The sequence below is a fragment of the Urocitellus parryii genome, chromosome 7 (assembly GCF_045843805.1).
Source record: "Urocitellus parryii isolate mUroPar1 chromosome 7, mUroPar1.hap1, whole genome shotgun sequence".
Classification (NCBI taxonomy): domain Eukaryota; kingdom Metazoa; phylum Chordata; class Mammalia; order Rodentia; family Sciuridae; genus Urocitellus; species Urocitellus parryii.
This window is the reverse complement of record NC_135537.1, coordinates 59,891,019-59,915,006: the sequence shown is the minus strand read 5'-3', so window position 1 is coordinate 59,915,006 and position 23,988 is coordinate 59,891,019. Positions and strand designations below refer to the sequence as shown.

The 23,988-nt window shown below is 37.1% G+C and overlaps 1 protein-coding gene across 11 annotated transcripts in view; it reads right to left on the bottom strand.

Moving 5' to 3' along the window:
• Positions 1-23,988, bottom strand: part of Eya1 (EYA transcriptional coactivator and phosphatase 1) — a 151,109-nt gene that overhangs the window by 110,600 nt on the left and 16,521 nt on the right. For 5 of the 11 annotated variants that reach the window (XM_026397289.2, XM_026397298.2, XM_026397297.2 and 2 more), the window contains 3 exons: positions 12,773-12,850; positions 4,386-4,455; positions 3,923-4,068 (listed from right to left, as the gene is read on the bottom strand). In XM_026397289.2, the coding sequence (XP_026253074.2) occupies positions 3,923-4,068; positions 4,386-4,455; positions 12,773-12,850 (294 nt within the window). Of the gene's footprint in view, positions 1-3,922; positions 4,069-4,385; positions 4,456-12,772; positions 12,851-23,988 lie in introns of those variants that run through there. The other 6 variants (XM_026397292.2, XM_026397290.2, XM_026397291.2 and 3 more) reach the window with 4 other exon arrangements.

The following is a 23,988-nucleotide window of genomic DNA, read 5'->3' as shown; positions in this document are numbered from 1 at the left end:
TTTCCGAAGCTGGTAAATACACAAAAACACACTCCCACAACCGTGTAGTCACAAATCCTTTCCCATCTTATCTCAGTAATAAATGGTATATGTGCTTACAGCAAAGCCATAAAGAACAAATTCAATTCTTAAAAATCCTAGGATTATAACCAACTTGAAGGCTTGAATGCCTGTTCACATGGATCTCATTTTCCTGCATCTGATTTTCTATAACTACAGGAATATCATTTCGATATTCTTTTTTTTGTGTGTGGAAGTTGATCATCATCTGTTCATAGACGACAAATAGCTATAATTAAATGATAGACTAGTTCAAATTTACTATGTTAAGTCAAAATCTTTTTTTTCTTCTTTTCCTAAAAAGTGATTCATAGTGGGTTTTTCCCCCTTTCTTTTTTTTTTTTCTCTTACTTATTCTACCATAAAGGTGATGCTAATGCACAACTCATTTTGAAGTCAGAGGAAGCAATCAATGCTGGGCATAAAACTAAGCAGCAGGAGTGAAAACCTTCTCCTGAGTATCTAGACCCCACTAGAAAGCAAGCAGAAAGGGAAGAAGCAGAGAACCAAAGACCTGAATCCTATAAAACAGCAGAGTGATTTATAAACACAGTGAAGTTGACCAGGACTTCTCTCTCTGTTCATTTTCAAATATTCAAATACAATTGTTTCAAGTGTAAAGTACACTTTATTTTTTTTACATAATTACATAAAAACAAATTTACTTATTTTTATATAGTGTTAAAAAAATAATGTATTTGTGGCCTCCAAATACTTTCCACAGCACCAGGCTGGCACTCTCATCTCAGGGCTTGGCAACACTGAGGTTTAGGGCTCAGCTCTGAATCATAATTAAAGACAGTCATGAAAGTTAACAACTGTCCTTAATTCCCACAGAGGGAGAAGAGGAACATTCCTGCCAAGAGAAGTCACATTTTTGAATAATTTTACTTTGCACTTAAGATAAATGATATCTTTAGGATCTAGAATACACAGTAGTCTTACAGTTTATTTCCATTTTAGGGGAATTTCATCAGCAGAAAGGAGTTCAGTAATTGTCCGAAGGCAGTGGAAGAATCTAACTCTTGGCTGAGAGTGCCTACTCTAATTCCCGGAGTACCTCTGAGTACTTCATAATAACCTTAACTTTTAAGGCTTAGCACAACCTTAACATTTCTTAAAAATGTGATTTTTTTTTTCCCTGTATAAGCAATTCCAAACCAATGAATAACTCATACAAGTAAATGATCCCTGGGAAAAGCACCTGTCCAACACAGGTGGCTTAATGGCTCTAGAAACTCCCTTTCTTTCCATGATGTCACCAGTAGGGATTTCCCCCTTCTCTCTACTTGAGACTGTCCTGATCTGTTTATGGCCTGGAGGTTCAGGATGGAAATCTTTGAGATCAGAACAGCTATGGAAAAGCAGGAAGAGGTCGAAAACACCCACAGTCACCCAGACCTATGTAACTTATACCCACAAGGCCTCCAACTCATTGCCCTGCTAGACTCTAAGCAGATCTGGCCAACAACAGAATGAAGTGTTCTTCCCCATTGATCGATTATTTTCACTATGAAAAGATTTGCCTATCTTTTGTGGGTTCTTTTTAACATGTTTATCTAATAAATTTAGGGATACAGATCCTCAGAGAAAGTCAAAATTGTAAGATTATCTGGACCTAGGGCTGGGGGTATAGCTCATTTGGTAGGGGGTATAGCTCATTTGGTAGAGAACTTATATAGCATGCATAAGACCCTGGGTTCAATCCCCAGTACTATATATATATATAGTACTGGGGATTGAATATATATATATATATATATATTATCTGGACCTTGAGAGGTAGCAGAGAAAACCCTGAACTATGTGTTGTTCTTCATGAATAAGCCAAGTGGGAGAAGGCTGCCTGCCATATTGTTCAATGCACCAGCCCAAGACAAAGAGAATCTGTGGATCACAAAATTCAGATCAGCCTCCTTGCATTCAAGGCCCAAAATGAATTTAAAAAGGGGGTGGGGGTGGGGAAAGGGTAGGACTGAGAACTATGCCTAGGAGATTGATAAACCATGCAAATCTCTGCCACCAAAGCTCTTAACACTGAGCCTTCCTCTCATCTTCTCCCATCTGCACTCTCATTAGAATCCCCATCCTCACTCTGCTAGTTCTGATTCTATTCTCATCTCACCCTGGGCTCCTTTCACCCTCCTGAAATAACTCTCAGACCACAAAGACCATTCATTAATGGTTTAGAACTTAAGTAGATCCCACCCCACAGCCTGGAAATTGACAAAGAAGGATGTCCAGCCCCTAGCCCAGCTGCATGGGGAGGAGAAAGGAGAGAGGTAGTTGGAGGCTGGCAGCCAAAGCAATGACAGGAAGACTTCCCAGGGCAACACTGGTCGGCAGACAGTAGTACTTTATTAATGTGGGTGCTGAAAGTACACTAGCACTTCAAATAATCACCTTATAAAGGTTGGACATATCAACTGGAGATTGCCTTGACTCTTATCACAGAATAAAAGCTGTACAATTCAAATCACAGACCTTTTTTCCCCTTTTATCCCACAACAATTTAAAAGAAAATTATAGATAAATGTGATCTATATTTAATGTTATTATGAGAAACTTTAAATAAAAAGTTATGAAAATGAAAGATAATTTTAGAAAGTCTACCTTAAGGCTGCTTCAGGAGTCTGTTTTTAAAACACCAAACTGAATGACATTTATCTCTGATAGTTTTGAAATAAAACTACAAAAAGCTGAAGTTACACATTATTTAGACTTTTATTTGTCTATATTTTATAAGAAATTTATATATGGTCAATTTAAGGTAAAGAGAATTAAAAGGAATAAAGTAAATTGCTTCCTAATTATAAATAAAATGCTTTAAAAGAGCATTGATTCTTTCAGTATACTGCAGGGAAAAAAAAGTATTACAAAACAACATACCAGAAGAATTGTAATCAGAATAATGGATGGAGATTATATATATTTTATATATATATATATATATATCAATTGAATGTATCTATGTTTGATATATTTTTTTGTGTGTGTGTACATATAAAATTTAACAAGAACAAAATTAATTATTCTTCTAGTCCTCTCCCTAACATCCATGTACTTTTTCTGGATCACCAGTTTATTTTTTTCTCACTAAAATGCAAAAATTCATATATTTGTATTCAATTTGTCTAAAATTGCAGTTGCAACCCAATGGAAGAAAAGGTATTTTAAAATTTGAAGGCTTTTTTAAGTTGAACTTTGGGATTTGGCTGGATTTATTTTTAATTTACAGGTGTTGACCCTGTAACAATTGAGTTAAATTACACCAAGATAAAGATCATCTCCAGGTGGGAAGGAACAAATGACCACGTGAATTTTAAGTGCTTCCTGATTTGCCTCTTCAAAGTGCAGTCCAGGAGGTGATACATAGATCCCTTTTCATAAGGGTTGATAATGCTGGAATTTGATAACACAACCACCCCCCATGTTTAGAGCAAGGGTTTGTTAAATTCCTTGTGTACTTCCCTAATGGTGGGTGGACATCTGATAAATAGGAAATGGATCTTTACCCCCAAAGACTTCATTCTCAGAAGTTTTATCACAAATATGCACAAAAAATACTTTGGATTCCAGAGCCAAGTGCTCAGGTGGCAAATTCAGAGCTGAGATATCAGTGCAGGAAAAGGCAAGCAAGAGGGCATATGGAGCCCCACAATCTGTTCAACCACCTCTGACCTCCAGATAAGAAGTCACTAGTTCTTACCATGCTCACTAGAAACCACTGTATTAAGAATTGAGACACCAAAAGGGATGACACTTTCTAAAGTGGCCCATGATTGACAATCTTTAAGTACCTCTCAAAAACACAAGAATGCCCACTGGTAACCGCCATGACAACAATGGCAGGACTACTCACCATAGGAGGAAATCCCGTAGGGCTGTCCTGGCTGTGGGTACGTGGCGTAGGCTGTAGCTTGCTGCATTCCTGTGGTAAACTGTGTTTGCCCATATGCAGCCATAGTTTGTGAGGAAGGGGTAGGGAGAATATGTGGGTATGGTCTGCTATTTGTCAGAAATGACAGAAAATAGAAAGCCCATGCATTAGATGGAAACATGCAAGGTAACCAATTAACAACCACATCACAAATTCCAGTTAAAGCATGTATCTTAAAGAACCATTTCAAATACAATAGCCTCAGCACTGAAATACTTCGGTGATGCTCCAAAATAAACTTGCATAAATATATTTAAGCTTCCATGAAACACACTTTTCATTTCAATTAAGAGGTAACATGGGCACAGATATGACTTGAAATGAGATTAAAAAAAAAAGTCTTCTCAGAAAAGTTATTTATTGATTAAGAGAAAATACATCTTACTTGGAAGGATAGATCTGTGGTGGAGAGAACTGGTGCGTTGGTCTTGGGCTGAAGCTGCTGCTCCCGATTGCTGAGAGGGGGGAAAAAATGCAAAATAATCCAAGAGAAAATAGAAAATACACAGAAAACATCGATATATTTTGAATTATGGCTTTACAACATGAAATGGCAGATAGTGGACCTTTGTTTCCTGCAGAAATGGCAATTTCACTTGGTTATGTCTAACAGAAAGTTAAAGTATAAAAAGGTCACGATAAGAACTGATGTTAAGTGATTCATTTTAATTGAACTCTTAGAAAACATAGTCACAGTCTCAAATACCCATCAGTATGCTGTGATGGTTCTCACAGGGTCAATACTTTAATGGTACAGGGAGTCCTGGCTGCTCTTTGGAAGAACACACTGGAAGGGGAGGTACCAAGCTGAATTGTGGGGTTGGGCAGGAAAGCAAAAGGTCTATTGTCTGTGTTCAATGGGAACATACAAACCTGAGCCTGTATTACCAAGAAATATGGTATAATCTTCTCTCAGGTGAGTAGAAATAGGATAGATCTTCATTTGCCTGCATTGGTTTAGCAATGTTTTTTAGCAAAAATGCATTCCTATAACTATTTTAAATTTCTCAAGTTGCAGGCTAAGCCTGTATTTTCTTGTGCTGATCCGGGTTTTTTTTTTTTTTTTTTTTTTTTTTGCCTTCTAGATATATGTGTTCAACTTGAATGTTCAAGCAAAAAACTTTTCTTCTTTTTCTTTCCTTAAAGAGGTATTTAAGCATTCAAGCAGAACCTAATTTCTTTTAATCAGATTTACTTGAATCAATGTATTTCCAAAGTGCACTGAACCTTTAAATGTTTTCATACCCATTCTGAATTAAAGAAGCAAAATCCATTTTAACTAACACAAGCCCATAAAATAGAAATTCTCAGCCCTTTCTGTTGCAAGCAAGAACAATCTACAGATATATTTACAGTTGTATATATGTGTATCCATATGAAATCATGCACACATATTTACATTTATGTATGTATACATACTTTCTCCCCCTAAACTACCTAGTGTTTACCTGGCTAACACAGATATTCTTTGGGTGCAATTATTATAATACAAACATGATTATTTCCTTCTTCCACTAATAGTCACTGTCTTCAGAGTTGCTTATTATTTATTAACTGTATTCTACAATGAAACTCCTCCATAAAATTCCATGTAGTTAAAGTTTTATGCATTTTTCATGTTGTCACATCAGTGCATTTATGGCTCTCACATTTAATTTTCTAGCTTGTGTTTAAGGGGACAGTAGTAGAGTTGGACTAGAATCTCAATATCTATAAATAATCCCTCCCAAGCAAAACAAACAAGGCCTAACCCAGGGACAATAGGACAGATCTAGATCAGTCCTACTCTTGCCAGCTTCCAGACCTCTACCATTTGGCTGTCAATTTGGCAGAGACAGAGCGAGTCTATATTGCAGAGATGGAAGGACAGTCCAGCCAGCATCTTCCCCCAACATTGGTCTTCTGGCACACACTGAGTCAAGACTCAGTTCCAGGCACTATACAAGATGCTGCAGAGCAAACATGCAAAGACAAGTCCTCTCCTTGCTCTGTGGGAAGGCTGACACACAAGTAGCTGTGGGAGGATTAATGAAATACTGCTGTTTATAAAAGGGAGGGATTAGTGAGGAAACACTTGGACTACAAGGACTACCACTTGCCCAGGTACCTGACTGCAGCTCCTTTTATTCCTCCTTTCTAAGCCTGAAAAGGAGCCAAGGGCAAAGTGGATTTATCCAGCGGGTTGTTGGAGGAGTAATATCTTCCCTGGACAATCATAGTTAAAACAATTGCTCAAAAATAAATTAATGCAATGCCACACCATGGTGGAAGCCAAGAAAAACCTTTGATTCTCTTCTAGCTCTATACCTATGTCTTTCAAATTATGGGCCATGATTTAAGAAATGTTCACAAACTCAATAGGATGCACCCAACAATTAAAAAACAAATGATAGAAGATAATCGAGTATATTAATAGAGTAACAGAAATTCTATGAAGCTTGGATTTATAGCATATGGATAGTATATGTGTATAAATGAGAAGAGAGATTTGAGAGGCTGCAGATTATTGTAATTAAGAAGATGTTCTGCAATCAGAATTTAATTTCAGCCCAGATTCAAAGCCTAACTCATATAAGGTCTAAGGTTATTCCCTCTAAGCCTCAGTATGCCCTCAGAAAAAATAATGGCTATAATGCCTCCTATACCTGCTAGGATTGTTATGAAGACTAAATAAGATAATTGACATAAAATTGTTCATACAGGATTTGTGCTTATAAATGCTAATTTTCTCAGATCCCTACTACCTTTGCCCCAAATTTGCCCTTCCTTCTATTTTTTAAGTCTAAAGAACAACATCACCGTCTGTTCAGCAAAACGCTTACAAACAGCCTTCCTTATTCCTGTTTTATATAGAGAGTTCAAAGCCAGCCTCAGCTACAGAAAGGCACTAAGCACCTCAGTGAGACCTGTCTCTAAATAAAATACAAAATAGGGCTGGGGATGTGGCTCAGTAGTTGAGTGCCCCAAGTTTAATACCCAGTACCAAAAAAAAAAAAAAAAAAAAAGTCTGGAAGTAGGTCTTGATCCTTCTCTTTCCCTCACATTCATATACTCCTTCATCATTAAGTCCTGTTGGCTCTCTCTCCAAAAAATACCCTGAATCTGACAACTTCTCACTTTGATTCATCTACTACCCATTCCAATCTCCAACACTGTGGCAAACACTGTGGCAACCAGAAAATGCACCTCTCATGTCTCCTGCTGTAGGGTGTATAACTGACCAAACGCCCAGCCACTGAGCTCTGAAATCCATCCATATAAATTCATTGAGGCCACATAGGGAAGGGCTTCTCCTGGCCAATAACAATGCTGGGGATAGGAAGGGAGGCCTGTTCCTGGAAGACCTGCTACTCTGCTGATGGCCTTGCTCATATGTCATGAGACTGCCAATTAACCTAACCTGCCTTTCTTCCCTTTCTCCTCTACTTCTTTCCCCGAACAAAATCCTGGAACATTTAATCCTACCTCTAGCAGCTCTTCTAGGAGCTAATACAGCTAACATGAGCTAACACAGACATCATTTTTCAGGCTAGGGAAATATCCGTCTCCCTATTTCCACCTGGCCTTTTCCATCCTTCACCCCACAATGCCTTTTCCATGTAACAAACAGTGATCTCCTTCACAACATGAATCAGATCTGTTACAACCCTCCTTACCTTCAACTCCCTACGACCTCCCTCACTTCACCAAAATCTCTGTTCTGATACCTCCTCCTTGGAGATCTCCTCTCTAAGAGTTCTCCACCCACCCTTCCACTATATTCTTTGATGACTTTTCATTTTCTTCATAGCACTTTTCACAGGCTGAGTTAGGCAGGGAAGATTCACCACTCATCTACATATTATCTGGCTCTTCCATAGAAATACGAGCTCCATGAAGGCTGGGACCTGTCCACCATCTCACTGCTATATTCCCACATATAGCAGGTATTTGACAAAGAACTGCTGACTTAATGATTAGGACCCACAGAGTTGTGTCTTTTTATGACCTATTAAAAATCTTACAACTGTATATATCATTCATATTTTTTTCCTCTTCCAGAAGTATTCTTGTTTCTGTTTTCCTTTTTCTAATATCATTGGACATCAACTTTGTGTAATCAATATCATTGACTAGCATCCTGTCCACTTAATGACACATTTAGACTTTGGGAAAATGGCAAAAGTGACATGCAAAGATATTAGAGTATGTGCATTATTTTCAATCCTTGTGATTCTTAAAATTTAAATCATCCCTATATTGCTTTCTGTTGGCAAAGAATGAGCAAAACATCATTATGCTTTAAAAACATGATAAACCACCTTATAATTTTTAAGTCAGCCACATGCCTAGAAAACCAACCAGTCTCCCCACACCAGGATACCCGAGGGACTCAGGAACCTTTGAGGCCTCCTTAGTGCTTTGGAAATAATATAATTCCTTAACAGCCAGAGGCGGGGTTACTATTCCCAATATCAGAGTGGCTCCATTTCTTCTTTTTATGTCTTATTTCTAAAGATACAAGAGCAGTTGGGATGGGCATTTTTGGGTGCACACAAATTTTTAAGCCATCATGGACAAGAAAGTAGGAATGGTTACCGCAGAGGTAAAGATCATTTTGGCGTTAGAGGTTTAGAGATTTCTTTCTTTTATAAATCCAAAGCCCTATTCACAGCCATCCTAACATTCCTTGATTTTTGTATTTTTTTTTCTCATTAGGAGAAAAGGAAGGAAGGAGGCAAGCAGGGAGAAAAAATGTGAAAGACTGTACAAGAATAGACACCTCCATGATCTCTGTGCTTCCTATGCCTTGACCCAACTCCCTACCTGATTCTTAACACCGTGTTGGACACAGCTAATCCATCTGTGGAAAGCAAGACCCTTTCTAGATTTTGCCCAAACTATCCCTCCACCTCCCTCTAGGCTGGTTTCCTAAGCCCTTGATTCTCCTGCATATCTTTTCCAAGTAGAAGGTGTACTTTATCCCAGATTCTAGGTATCATAAAGACCCTGGAAAACGTATCTTCACTGCTTCTTCAAAGCATTGGTTTCCTGCTCTCCTGCAGAAACACTCTCTCTCTGAGGTTCCTGAGAGCTCTTTCCCACTTGCATGAATGATCCACCTCCTAGACCTTTAGTATTTGGCTGCATCTCCAGATGAGCCCCAACATTACCCTGGGTGGTACATTCAACACTTTTCTCAGTCTTTCTAGGTCTTCTGTCCAGCCTCCTACTTCAGTAATTAAGTTCATAGATCATCCAGACCCTTTTTTTCTCCATTCCATGGTCTCAAGCCATAAGCACATTGGCCAATTCATTCATCCGCTTAGCAGACATTTACTGAGCGTTTTCTATGATCAGGTTGGAAAAGACCCATACAGAATCTTTATTCTCATAAGGCTATAGTTTAGCAGGAAGGCAGATACTAAAACATAATTTGAAAAGTAGTATGAAGGATAAGGAAGGGAAGTTTGGAGAACTAACTACAGACAGTAGACTTTTAGAGGAATCAGACAGGAGTTCTCTCAGCACATTGCCCCTCTTCCACTTCAAATTCTTCTGCATTACCTTCCACTTCATCTTCCACAGTGGAGGAGTCTTCCTTTCCTAAGCTGACCCACCTCTGTTTTGGGTTGAAGCTATTGCTGTCCCATCCGGGACTTTCCTTCATTGATTACCTATAAATTCTGTGTCTGCAGCATAAAGCCTCCCTGACCTTCTTAATGTCATCCCTTTCTTTACCAAAACTGACTTTTCTTCCCCTCCTTTCACCACCATGTGCTTGAAAGATCTCTTTTTCTTCCTCACCTTGTTCTCCCAGTCACCCACCCACTCAGCCACCTTGATGACCACCTGCTACACACTAGGAACACTCGGTTGGGCATGCAGAAATGGGATGTGTAAAACTGGATGTGTGATCCAGTTGGGGAAAGAAAAAGTAAAGCCCCCCCACTCCACAAAAACTGCCACAGGCTACATCCACTGGTGCTTTTAATTTGTTTTGACTTTGTCCTAATTTGAGTCTTGTAGAGAAGTCACAAGAATAATATGAAAACTTCCCAGATAGCCTTCACCCAAATTCTCTACCATTATATTATATAATCTTTATACTCAATACACTGTGTTTATGTGAATATATACACATGTAAATCTCACATTTGGGGGGAGTTTCCCAGAAATGAATAAATAAATAAATATATAAATGTGTGTGTGTGTGTGTGTGTGTGTGTGTGTTGGTGTGTTGGTGTGTGTGTGTGGCCTAAAACTCTTTTGATATTTTAAATAATAATCCAGAAATCCAGATTAATTTTAATTTCCTGGGACTAGAATAACCTACAGCAAAGGGAATGTCTCCAGATCATCTATCAAAGTAAATAATACAGTCACATCACCATTAGTGAACTTCAAATGGCATTTCCTGCAGAGCCTTGGGAGCATATGAACAACCAATGTCTCCCTACCTATGTCAACACATATGAGAGTTACCCAAATGATTTTCCTGTCCTCATAAATATTTCAGTTTTTATTTCTTTAAACAAGGCATCCCTTTACCATAGCACATTATCAAAATCGGGAGAAACAGTGTTGCAATACTATTATCTGCATATACCTTCAAAAAGCAATTATCTCTTTGTAGCATATGTTTAACTTATACTTAAAAATTGTTACTTTTGAAAAATACAAATGTCACACACTGCATTGTAATAAAAAAGATATTTAGGGAAAAAATACCCAAAATCATAAAGAATGAAATTCAAATTTTATTCTTCCACCCAGAGAGTGTCACTGTTAATTTTTGTACCCATACACAGAGGCACACATCTATACACATAAATGCCTTTCTTTTGAAACTTAACTGATAAGTCTATACATGTTATTCTCATGTAACCTGCTTTTTACTTTAGAGTTAACCTTTTCTCACGTCATTTAAAAAAGCTGCATATGAATCTGTCATGTAGACAGTGCTTCCTTGACATTCTTCCCTTCCTTCACTTCTATTCAATGCTTTCTCTTCTTCCCCAATCACTCCTGTTTCCATTTGATCCTCTACCCAACTATTTCATATATGAGTGTGTATGTGTGTTTTCCCTGGGTTCTTTCTGAACCCTATTATTGCCTGCTAACTTTAATCTCCAGTATCGTTTCAAAATTCCCTTTTCAAATCTTTCCTGGGCTCCAATCCCACTTGACATCTTCAGGTAGATGATATCTCATATTCAACATGCCCAAAACTGAGGTCACCATTTTTCTTTGTCAATTTTTCTCCTATTTCCTAGCTCCTTTCTCTCAGCCACACTCACCTCCCATGTCCGTTCATCACTAATGACTATGAATCTCACTTCATAAATACACTAAATCCCTCCTTCCCATACTTAGGGACAACATTTATGTTGTCTTCAATATTTCTTGCCCAAGTTAATATAAAAAATCCTCTAATTGGCCTCTCCAGTTAAGCATCCCAAAACCATCCTGCCCAACAATCATGGCTCTGGATTATGAATATAAACATGAAATCTCTTCCTGTGATGCTTCCCATTGCACTTAGGATGAAACAAACTCTGTGGAGGGCATACAAGCCTCTTCAGACTCTGGCCTCCCTCTGCAGCACATCCTTGCTGTTCATATACAAACTAAGAATGCTGAACCATTAGTTTTCCCAAGCTGCACGCACTATGTACTGTGGTCCCTGCCAATAGAGGGGCCCATCTGTCCAACATCCCCATCTCTAGTTCTACATGTGCTTTCTTCCCACTCTTTTTTTTTTTTTTTTAATAGAGTGAAGCCACCTATTCTGGACACCTTCCCTGACCAGCCCATCCCAGCCTGGTCTCCACTGGGTCTCTTCCTGTTCTTAGGGCTTCTCAGTATTCCCTCTGACATTACCAAACAGCTCTATGAAGGTTTGGTCATTTGTTCACTCCATCATGCCCTGAACTAAGACCATTTCCATACATCTATGCATTCATAGTAGGTCTGAGCACACTGTCTGGCTTCAGTCAAAATCCAAAAAATGTTTTCCAAAAGAACAAATGGATATAATATTATGCTTTCTTATTTCTTTATTGTTTCTTACCTGGTATCATTAGTATTGATGAAGTGTACATTTGCATTTAATTTTATCTCTCTATATAATCCCCTTTAGTTGTGATGTATATTAAATATGTAACCCTGAGAGCTAGATTAAATCAGTCACAAATTCATGAAAGTACAGCATTTCTGACTGAGAGGTCTTATAAATATAGCAGATATTATGAGAAGGGTTGAAAATTTTAAAAATATCTTTGATATAAAGAACTTTTAAATTAAATAGTGTAAGCTGGATAACTTGGCAAATAGTATCTCACAGTTATTTCATCACTACACTACCTTCTTGTCAGTAATCTTGTCATGACAGATATAAAACTTGGCCATTTCCTTTAGCAGAGACAGATTCTATTAATGGGAAAGAGATAAAATATGACTTAAGAATTTAATACTGTTTCACAGAGTCTATTTAACTTAGCTATATTATTTACATGATAATTATTTAAAAGGATGTTGGGCAAGTCTATTCAAGAAGTAAAGGTCAGATTCTGCCAGCCCAAATTCACATGATGGGAGAAAGGATACAAACAAGATCTAAATGGAGAAACAGTTCATCACACTGAATAAAAATATCCAAATTTGGTCATATGTGATTCTGAGCAAAGCTATAATTTATATGTATATTTATATGTATGTACACGGGCATCTATATAAATACATTAGAATAATATTGAATATTAGTGTGAAAATCTAATATATGTTCCTTACCTGAACCTGAGAAATTGTCTAAAGACCCGTCTGCTGTTGTTGAAGCTATTTCGCTGCTGCTCATTGGCTCTGTTTTAACTACAAAAATAAACATACATCATATATCCAATTAATAGTTGTTTGTAAAGGCGTGGTACAACATTCAAATAATGGCAAGAAATTCACCTTTTCCCACTGGAATATAAATCAGGTTAATATTCTTGATAGAATCTCTTCTAAAAAAAAAAAAATCATGTCTTTTCCCCTAAGAAAGCAATCTACGGGGCTGATATTGTAGTTCAGTGGAACAGTGCTTGCCTAGCATGCATGAGGTACTAGGTTTGCTCCTCAGAATTTCATAAAAATAAGTAAATAAAATAAAGGTATTGTGTCCATCTACAATTAAAAATTTTTAAAAGAAAGCAACCTATTATTACAAGTTACCTTTTAAAAGCAACACTTTACAAGTAAACTCATTGTTCTCTTATATATTTACTAAATAATATTAATAGATAATACCTTTCAAATGTGATAGGGAATATTCCCTGGCATTTATAGAAAAATCTTTATTATTTGGCCAGTCAAAAAGATAAAACAAAATGAATTGAAGCAGGGGGAAATAATTTGCTGTCTAAACACCAGCAAGATTTCAAGACACTTGAGGTATGTACATACATACCACAGAGGTGCACACACATGCTTTATCACATTATGTAGCAGGAATCAAAGACAGTAATCCATTAAATTGAGAACTATCACCAAGTCAGATAAAACTGCCAATTCATCAAAATTTTATATATACTTAGTCCCAGAAACAACACACTACGAAGAACAAATGAAGTTTTCCACCTCAAAATAGAATGAAGGAGAGGAGACAGTTTATGGATTAATTATATACAAATGATCTTTGATAAAGTTCCTTTTGGTAAAGCAGGAAATTTATGCTATAGAGTCTCCAAAGTAATCCTCTCCCCTGATAGATTAATTGAATTATTGTACTCCACCAAATGAGCCAGACCATCTCAGAACATCTACCTTTTTCCTCCCTAGTTTTCAAAGGAGGAGCTACGATTATTTGTTTTTCCTGGAAACTTCTGATCAAAGGCCAGCTTTGGAACTTGCCTACCCTACTTTGTGGAAGTTACTCGTTCCCCATTAATAGGTTTTTCAGAAAGGGGACAGTAATTTTTAAAGGCAACCTAAAAATTCCTGGTATGCTTCCTGAATTGAAAACTTCAACAAGAAAATAATCAGGGAGGCTTTGCTCACAAAGTGAACATATTCTGAAAGCTGAGAAGATGACAGAGAAATGTAGCTCTTCCTTCTTCCAACATGGCCGAGCTCTAAGAAATACCAAGTAGAAGACAGATTCATTCCACTCCTAGTATTTTACAAAAGCATAATGAGTAGTTTTCAAATAAGCATTATAAATAGATGTATCAGATAGTCACTTTCAAAAAAATTAATTATTTAGATGGGTTCTAAACAAGGTTGGGGGGAAAAAAAAACAGGGAGACTAATGAAATCACTGGGCCTGATTGTTTTCATGTAGACCACACAACAGTGAAACTGAAGTTGTAACTGAAGTTTTTGCTTTTCTGCCAGTTGTTTTGGGTTAGAAGTCTTAATTGATGTTAACAAATTCTGACATAAGCCTGTATTTCCCTTCTTTCTCCATGCCACCAGCAACCTAATGATCTTGCTCTTCAGAACCACTGTACTGCCAGGGCTTTAGGAACGCCAGTATTCCACGACTAGTGCAGTTTCAAAGAGACCTCCCCAACTGTCCACATCACACCTTATCCCACTTAAAAAAGAACACATGTAATGCTTTGTACACATAAAAACAATCGTTCTATATTACTCTGTGCTGGACAGATAACTACTGGGATTCTGAACTCAGAATCAAACCCCACCAGCTTAGCAAAAGATTAGAATAAGGTGTGATGGAAGCAGGTCATGTATAGTGCCTACTCTGTGTCAGTCTTTATAGACATTAATTCTTCAAGACAACTCTATACGTAGATCTCAGAATTCATTCATAAACTCCCTGGTCAGGTATTGTTTTCTTGTTTTGCATGCAAAAATTGAAACCAGAGAGGGTAGGAAATTGCCCAAAGCCACAGAAGAAGAGACAAAAATAAATATTAATTTTCAATGTGATTTTACTCCAAGGACCACAAACAAAGCTTGGATAATGATGACAAATGGCACTTCCCATTGTTAGAGCCACTCTACGAGAGCAAGGCAGCGGAGTCACAGTGTCACATACTGTGGTAGAATGGAAAATGAAACCCCAGCACTCCCTGCCTGCTCTCCAAGATTCTCAGAGCTTGCAGTGTAGTAAACTTGCTGGAAGATCTGAAGCAGAAGTTTCATGCCCAAGTGTTGGGAAAAGAGAAAAAGGGAATTCTTGTACTGTGTAGAGTGTTATTCCAAATTACTTTCTAAGTCTGCAAAATCTACGGTCTATGATTCTATTGATTAGACTACACAATTGCTTTGTAAGAGCTTGCCTATAACATCAATCCCTGTACCCCTAAAACCTACACCAGCTCTTCTCCATGTGATTAGTTTAATCAAATGTAACTGTCACTCCCAAGAGGCACATTGTTATACTTGAAATCCATTAAAACTAGGCAAAAAGAATAGAAAGGAAGGGAAGATGATAGGTTTTCTTTTAGGATCCAAGTTCATTGCTTTTTGCCTTTGTTCAAATATACCCATCTATACACTGAGGAATAAAGGCTCCCAATGAATCCAATTTTTAAAAAGGTTCACTGTTGAAGGGAAGAGGATGTACTTAAAGTAACTACCAGGATATTCATGATTGTATCAGGTCCTGTAATTGAATACTTTGATCGCCAGGGACCAGATGCTAAAAAGACTACTGATTTATTGGGATGTAAAATAGTGTCCAAGGGAAAGTCAGAAAGAACAGAGACTATGCTGGCTTTGTTGTTGCCAACTATATACCTACTTAGAGTAGAATTATAAGGACAAAAATAATCTAGCAAACAAAAGGTTACCCATTTCATCCCCACTAGTATGAGCACATTTACCAGTAGGCTACAGATGACATAATGGACCACCTCTCCAAGACTTTGAACTTAAAAACATCACATCATGAAGTTTTTTAAGTTTTAGATATTTAAGGTAGTGTAACAGCTGGGAACAGCTATCCCATCTAAGCTACCTGTTTGAAAAGCAAAATCTGTGAGTGATCTATGCTTCTCTAAATATCCAGTATTACCTCCCTGACATTTTTTTTTGTCATTTACTATCAGACTATTAGAAAAGAGACTGAATTTTTTTGTTCTTGTTTGCCCACATTCAAATATGTCTGTTTTTTTCTCAAGTTTCCAATCTTCCATCTGATCTATTTAAGGACCTACTCATACGCATCCTTTACAAACTTCAGAAATTCCTCCTCTTTGTCCCTTTAATCTCCGTGGTCCCCCAGACTCCTTTAACTGGCCCCATACTCTAGGCTTGAGTTATGCAGGGAAACTCTCCAGAGTATCACCCATCCAGAGTTCCAACTTTCAATCAATGCCTTCAAGCTTTGGTGTTAAGAGTCAGAGAATGCAATTAAATGCTCTAAGACTTATTAAAACACATTTGATTCTTTGAGTTTAATTACCTTGTGTGCAAAATTAAAAGCCTTTTATCTTCATTACAAGAATGCAATAAGGATTCCTAAAAATCTATGTAAAGTACCTGGAATCAAGTAGGAGCTGAACCTACATTCATTATCACCATTAACACAAAGAGTCCTAGTAGTGTTGTTCTTCTTTTGGGCTGGATGCCCTTTTCTTTTCTGCTAGAGAGTAATGCCAGGTAGTAATACTGAATAAAGAGTTGAAAGTACCAGCTTTGGAATTATCAATTGAATTTCAGTCTAGCTTTGCCACCAATGGTGTAAATATGGAATAAATTACTAATCTTATGTGCTCCTCAGCTTCCTCACCTGTTTGTGGGGATTGTATATGGATTACAATATGTTCATGAGAGAATTAAATAAAGATAAATGAAAATATAAGGAAACCAGTAGAATAGAGGAAAGGAATTGAGAGGGAGTTAGAAAAGGAGAAAAAGGGAAGAACTTGGAAATAGAATTGACCCATATGCTATGTGCATGTACAAATATACCACAAAGAATCCCACTTTTATCTATAATTATAATGCACTAATTTAAAAAATAGAAGAGAATAGTAAAATAGAAAAAGTGGGTTATGGAGTGGGAAGAGGAGAGGTAGGGAATGATATTAATCAAATTAGATTATTTGCATATATGGATGAATGAATTCCACTATCATAATTATAAATATACCAATAAAAACCATAAAAGATAAATTATTATAAATCATTTAGTACTACACTAGGTCCAGAGTCCATGCTTTTTATAGTCAGTCCCTCTACTATTATTATATCATCTCTTTAATTATTTAATTTTGAGAAATCAAAGCATTTTTTTTCTTTGTTTTCCTATTTTTTTCTTTCTTTTCCTTTTTTTTTTAAACAGTACTGGGAATTGCACCCTGGGTCTTGCACATGCCAGGCAAGCACCTTATTATGGAGCTATATCCCTACCCCAGAAAGCAATTTTTAAGATACAGCTAATTGGGTCAAAATCTCATAAGCATCACATTAAAGTTAAGCTTATTCTTTGAAAAGTAAATGAGAAGAATCTAAAGTGAAGTGACTTTTCTAAGATCAAACATAAGGCAATGCCTCAGGATAGCTAAAATCAAATCAAGGTAACCTGGGGATAATTCAAGAAAGCAGGACTAAATTGTGATTACATTAAGAAAACTGGTACCTTCATCAGTAAAGCCAGTGTATGCTCTTTCTGAAGGAAGATGAGGATAATATACAAAAGAATTGGGATCAAGAATCCAGGGGAAAGATGTAACCATCTCTTTCTATCACACTTTAGGGTAAGCTGGCCTCTGAAAATGAGGAACCTGTCTTCCTTCACCATAAATTTAAGTGAAGAATTATCCATCATAGCGTGATGACATAACAATCAAGACCATCCAATTAAGCCATTCCACCATGATCCCATGTCCATCCAGCAACTTCTGGTTGTACTTTGAATATTACAGTCATGTAAATAAATCTCCAAGGAGATGACAGGCCAATCAGAGGAGACAAGGTCCATTAGATTAGATATATTTCTCACAATAAATTAAGAGAGCAGTTAAAGCAAGTTGATCCCCAAGGGGTAGCCCTGTCTGCTGGACTGAGAGCCAGCTGTGGTTTGAACAAGTTGTCTAGATACACACAGGAAAGGCACTGGCCAATATGACCAGCAGATCCTCCCCAGCCTGCATCCAAGCTCTTCTAGTGACTTTTCTTCAATGTCTCTGCTTGACACAAACTCAGCGTTCCTCTCAATTTTGCTTCCTGCTATAATGCCAGCGGCTTCAAAACCTCAGTTCACCATCCCGCTACTCCTCCTGCATCTCTGAGACTTACCTTCATCCAATTTTGGTTATTAAATGGCTCAGCTGTATCACTGCCTACAACTTTAGTACCTCCAAGACATTCCACCTTTCACTTCCTGCGTGGGCTTACTTTCACCAGACAGGCTTTTATCGTTCTCTAGAATATTCCATCTTTCCAAAGCCCTCTCCATTCTCCACTCTGGCATCACTAGTCTCACTTGCTCAGACTGGAATCCAGAGCCATAGCCCCACCAGAGAATGCCATTTTCTCAACCATCAAATTAGATTATTTGGAAACTCTAATCCCAGGATGGGGAATCTTTCATTTCAGCTGCTGTTCTGGATGGAGAAGCAAGGTAGCATGGGTCATGATGAGCATGCTGACAGAGTGCACATAAATCCCATCTTTCTTCACCCCCTTGAATCATTCTGTTGCTTGACATTCCCTCTTTTCCATCTCTTGTCAACTGTTGGGAATGGTCTCCATGGAGTCTCTCCCACTTCCCTCTGGCTCCTGAACCATACCCCACTCTCTTAGCATATGTTCTCACCAAATATTTCGTAAAGAATGCTGAAACTGAATCAAATCTGTCATGTTCCCACAACATTTCCCAGTTTTTCTCAGTAATTTCAGTGGAAGTGTCCTTTCCTTTAGCAGGGCTTAATATCTACACTTTTCTTTTTCTTGCTCTCTCTTCCATATCTTCTTTACAATGCTATTCCATTATCTGGGTTCTTGGTATTCTCAATAACTCCATATGAATAGGTTGCTTCCCATTTTTCTGAAGACAGGTCTCTCCTATTATTACTTATTTATGGTGCCATGGATCAAATCCAGGGCCTCCAGCAGAGCAGACAAGTGCTCTATCACAGAGCTACCTCCAACACTTCCCTACTTTTGGGTTCTCTGTTATCCATGACACTTATTTTTCATAGCCAAATTTCCTGAAAATTTACTTTCCAATCCTTAGCATGTGCCCTCTATCTTTACTCCTTTGTATCATGCCTTTTACAGCTATTATTTTAATAATTGCCCAATACAAACATTCCTAAGTCTTGATTTTTCTTCATTATTCTGAAGAATGTGCTCTACTCCTTGCCTATTGTCTCATTGATTGATACAGCAATAGTTCCCTCTTTCTCCAAATAGATTTCTTTATCTCCAGAGTTTCTTCTTTTGCTTATTCCACGGTTCTATAATTTCACCTCCTCTATACCTGTCTGAATTTTCTTTCACAATAATTTCTTTCTTACTGTAGTTTTTTAATTTTTATTTAAATGACCTTCATGTAGACAACTTCTAAGTCTTTACCTGTGTGCACATCCCCCCACTCCCCACATATGCAGGGACCATCCAATCATGACATCCCAATTATACAATATCAAATAACTACCAGAACATAAAATATCCCTCCATAGTATTCATCTCTCTTTTGCTTAATGTTCTCAGTCACATAGACGGAAAGTCTCCCTTCCATCCTGATTTCTCCTGCTTCTTCTTTCCTCAATTTGGATCTTAAGTATTCTCTGAAGGTGTGGTGCTACTGGAAAGTCTTGGAACCTTTAAGAGGAGGGGCTTAGTGGACAGTCTTTGGGTCCTGGGGTTCTGCCCTTAAAGGGACCTTGCCCCTTCTTCTTCTTCTGTTCCTACAGTGAGGTGAATAATTTGGCTCTGCCACACACTCCTTGCCATACTGTGCTGCTTTTGTCACAGACTCAAAAGCAACAGGACCAACCAAAACTATGGACTGTGACCTCCAAACCTATGAGCTAAAATAGACCTCTTTTCTTTTTAAGTTGATTATCCTAGGAATTTGTTTTAGTGATGGTAAATTGACAAACACATCAAGACTATAAATTCTATCTCTCTAATCTTTCACAACTGTTGTTGTGATTTCAGGGCCACTATCCCAATTACCATCTACCTCTTCTCTTAAAAAAAAAAGTTCGCAGGTTGGCCTTCCAGCTTCCATTTTTCCCTACTTCAGGCAGATTTTTATCTTTTTACAGCCTAGGTTTGCCTGGCACCCCTGCTCTGATGTCTTTGGCAGGCTCTCCATTTTCTCCTGAATTAAGTTTCTATTCCCTAATCATGTATTAAAGCCCCTCTTTGTTAACTTCCCATTCCCCTCACATAGTTTATATTTGCCTAAAAGCTAGTAATCTACAAGAATATGAAAGTATTTAAAAATACACTGTCCTATCTAATTGTCCTAACTTTTCTATGATACGATAATCCCCATTCCACAAATAAAGCTCCACACATCCCTACACAGACATTTAAGCCAAACTGGCCAAATAACATGTTTAAAGCTTCCTCCTTGCTTCCATTTTGCTAGTGCTTTACCCCATGACATTAGTCTATCTAGTTTCATCATGACTAAGTCATATACTTGAAATTTCAACCAAAATTCCAAGTGTTCCAAGAAGTCTTCCTTGACCTATTTCTCAGGTATGACTTTTTCCCCTTGAACTTCTAAGTTTGTGTTTGTGTCTCCTTTTTATCTGATTCTACCTCATTTTGTCTTTCATAGTCTTACTCATTTTAATGCATAATAAATCTTTTTCATGGTAGGAGTTACACCATTTTACATTATTATATCTCTCTAGAACTTAGCACAATGCCTGCCTTGCAATTGGAATACAGTATTTATTGTAGAAATGGTTAAAGGTAAAAAAAAAAATGTGTAAAAAAACTGATTACAACAAATTTCATTCCATTAGATGATTACAGGGGCAATTAAAAATACTCCTGAAACATGAGATTTGTTCCTCCCAAATTATCATTCGGTGGGTGAACTTATGTGCAAGTTCTTGCAAAGTGTCTCATTGACAGAACACATGTAACATACTTTTTTTTTTAAAAAAATGAAAGTGCTTTTTAGAGAAGACACATTAGCATAAAATAATATCAATCAATATTCATTTGTATGTTTAGAGAAGACCCTGCCTCAATCAGTAAAAAGAGAAATAAACTATCATAGATTTAATAATAATTCATGGAGCATGACTAACCAAAGGCAAATATTGAATATTACTGCAAATATGCCTCAAAAGAGCCCTTCATAAAGCAACTCTGCACATGATTATGCTGTTGAGATCACTAAAGAAAAACACAACCATCCAATGTCATGGTTTAGATCCAATGACAATATAACTCACAGATTTAAAGACTCTCTTTCTTAAACCATAAGGCAGAAATGAAAATGTATGCTTTTAAAATCTTTGTCAAATGATCCAAAAGGGACAATAGCACTAAAGACATATGGAAAGAGAAAGAATAAAACTGTTCCATAAAACAGGAGAGTGGAAAATCACATTTCTACATGTCTACATTTTTTTATGATGCCATGCTTTAAAAACACATGATTGAATTAATTACTATCAGTAGCCATTGAACTATTTCCTCATTGAAAAATATATAAATCCATGAACTAGATGTTTTATTTTTAGTTAATTCCCATTTAGAAAATTAGGTGTGGGCTGGGGATGTGGCTCAAGCGGTAGCGCTCTCACCTGGCATGCATGGGGTCCAGGTTCGATCCTCAGCACCACATACCACCAAAGATGTTGTGTCCGCCAAAAACTAAAAAATAAATATTAAAAAAAAATTCTCTCTCTCTCTCTCTCTCTCTCTCTCTCTTAAAAAAAAAAAAGAAAATGAAGTGTCTATGTTTGGACTGGTTCTAGGGCCTGTCATCCCTCTAAATGTTAAAAAAAAAAAAAAGGATGACTTTAAGTATTGGAAGAAGGTAGAAAAAAAAACAAGCTCTTCAAAAGGGCATAACTGTATGACCTTCTGAAAATCAAATTAACACATTTTGACTAAACTTGAACTTAAGGGTATACAAGACCAACACTGAATGTTAGTCAATTCCAAAATCTGGTATTCACAGGAAGCGTAGTAGTGACATTTAACAGTGACTTATGTGGAGAGCTAGACTAGCTGACACTGTCTGTAGAAGCGATAATTAATGGTAAAGATGGAGTGCACCTTTGATGTGTCTTTTGCAACTCTACTTTCCTGTTTTTAGTGACTCTCATTCGTGTCTCATTAGCTGCCTGAACTATCACATAAACTCTGTACAGATTGCACAAGCCACCATCCTGTAGCCCATCTCTCCCCCAATCAAATCTATCCTTGAAATTGATGCCAGATTAATCTTAACCCCTTTTATCATATCAGTCCCTTCCTCAAAAACATTCACTAGCTTCTCTATTCCACCACAAAGTCCAAATTCCTTAGCCTAGTGTTCAGGGTCCTCCACTGTTTGGCTGGAGCTGATCCTCCCAACCTTATCTACTATCAATTCCTTCTCCAGCTAAACTGGTCTCCTCACAGTCTCCCAAACTATCCTACCTTTGTTCCTATTGTTCCCTCATTTAGAATGCATTCCATCCCTTTTTGACCTATTCAAATTCTACCCATTCCCCAACACTGAGCTCAAATTCCATCTCCTTCTTGAAGCCTGGCCAGACCCTAGCAAGCTGAAGAGCTCTTTCTTCTGAACTGAGAGGACTTTTGTTTGCATCAGTGGCTTCTAACCTGCTTGGGAATGAAGCCCTCTTTCTAAAACCAAAATATTGCAGAACTCAAATGATTGCCTATGTTTACCCTGTTGATGAAGGTGCAGAATGACAAAAACCTACTGTGAATCTATAGATGAAAACTTGTATTTTAATAATCATTAACACGTGCGGTTTGTCAATTTTCTCATTCAGTGGATCAAGCTTTTTACATAAGAGAACTGGCTGACCTTTGGTACTAGTTCCCGTCTCCCAGGAACTCTGAGCCAGAGAATGAAAAATTCTAGCCTTCATAATTTACCTGGATTATTGCCTTTTAGTTTTCAAAAGTATTGCCAAGTATTCAAAAGTCTTATATCTCCCAACAGGACTATGAGTTCCTTAAAGCAGTAGTGTTTATCTTCTAGAATCTAGCATTGCTCTTCATACACAATCAAAACTAAATAAATGTTTGCTTCCCATTTCCTTAAATATTGTATTATAAAGTTTATCATACATAAAAATAATTATGTAGTGAATAACCGTAAACTTACCATCTGGATTCAACAATTAATATTTTACTATATATTTGCTATGTCTATCCTTCAAAAAAATCTCATTTCTCATATATTTCAAAATCAGTTACAGAGAGAAACATTTCCCCTAAACATTTCAGCATCCATGTCATTAACTAGAGCTTATATTTACTTATGGCTCTTTTTATTTTAAGTAAAATGTATATATATTGAAATGAACCAATCTTAAATATGCCATTCAATGACTTTTAAAAGATACATGCATTTAGAAACCAACATAGGATCTAAATCTTTTTAGCTTATTAGGATAATGGAAGCATGGCACAACAATATGAAAAGATTGCCTGTTTTAAGAATTTAAGCAATACAATGCTCTCATTTTCCTACATAGGCAATGTTCATATAGCTTTATGAATGGAAGAGTAACGATTTTAAAAGTAGTTTATATTTATTGAGCTCTTCCTATATGCCAGGCATAGTGCTAAGCACTTTATAAACAAACACTTCAGAACTTTACAGCTGGTTTGCTGCTTATGGCAAATATGAGACATTTATTACAATTGTATCATTTCAAAGATGAGGAAACTGTAGACTCAAGAAGTAAAACAACTAGCCCAGGGTCACAACACTAGTTTTCAAACTTTTAATTTATCTTTAATAAATCCACCAAAGAGTTCAGCATTTTCCAATTAGGGTTCTATCATCCTTAATCATTGCTCTGATATAGACCTAGGAAATCAGTAAG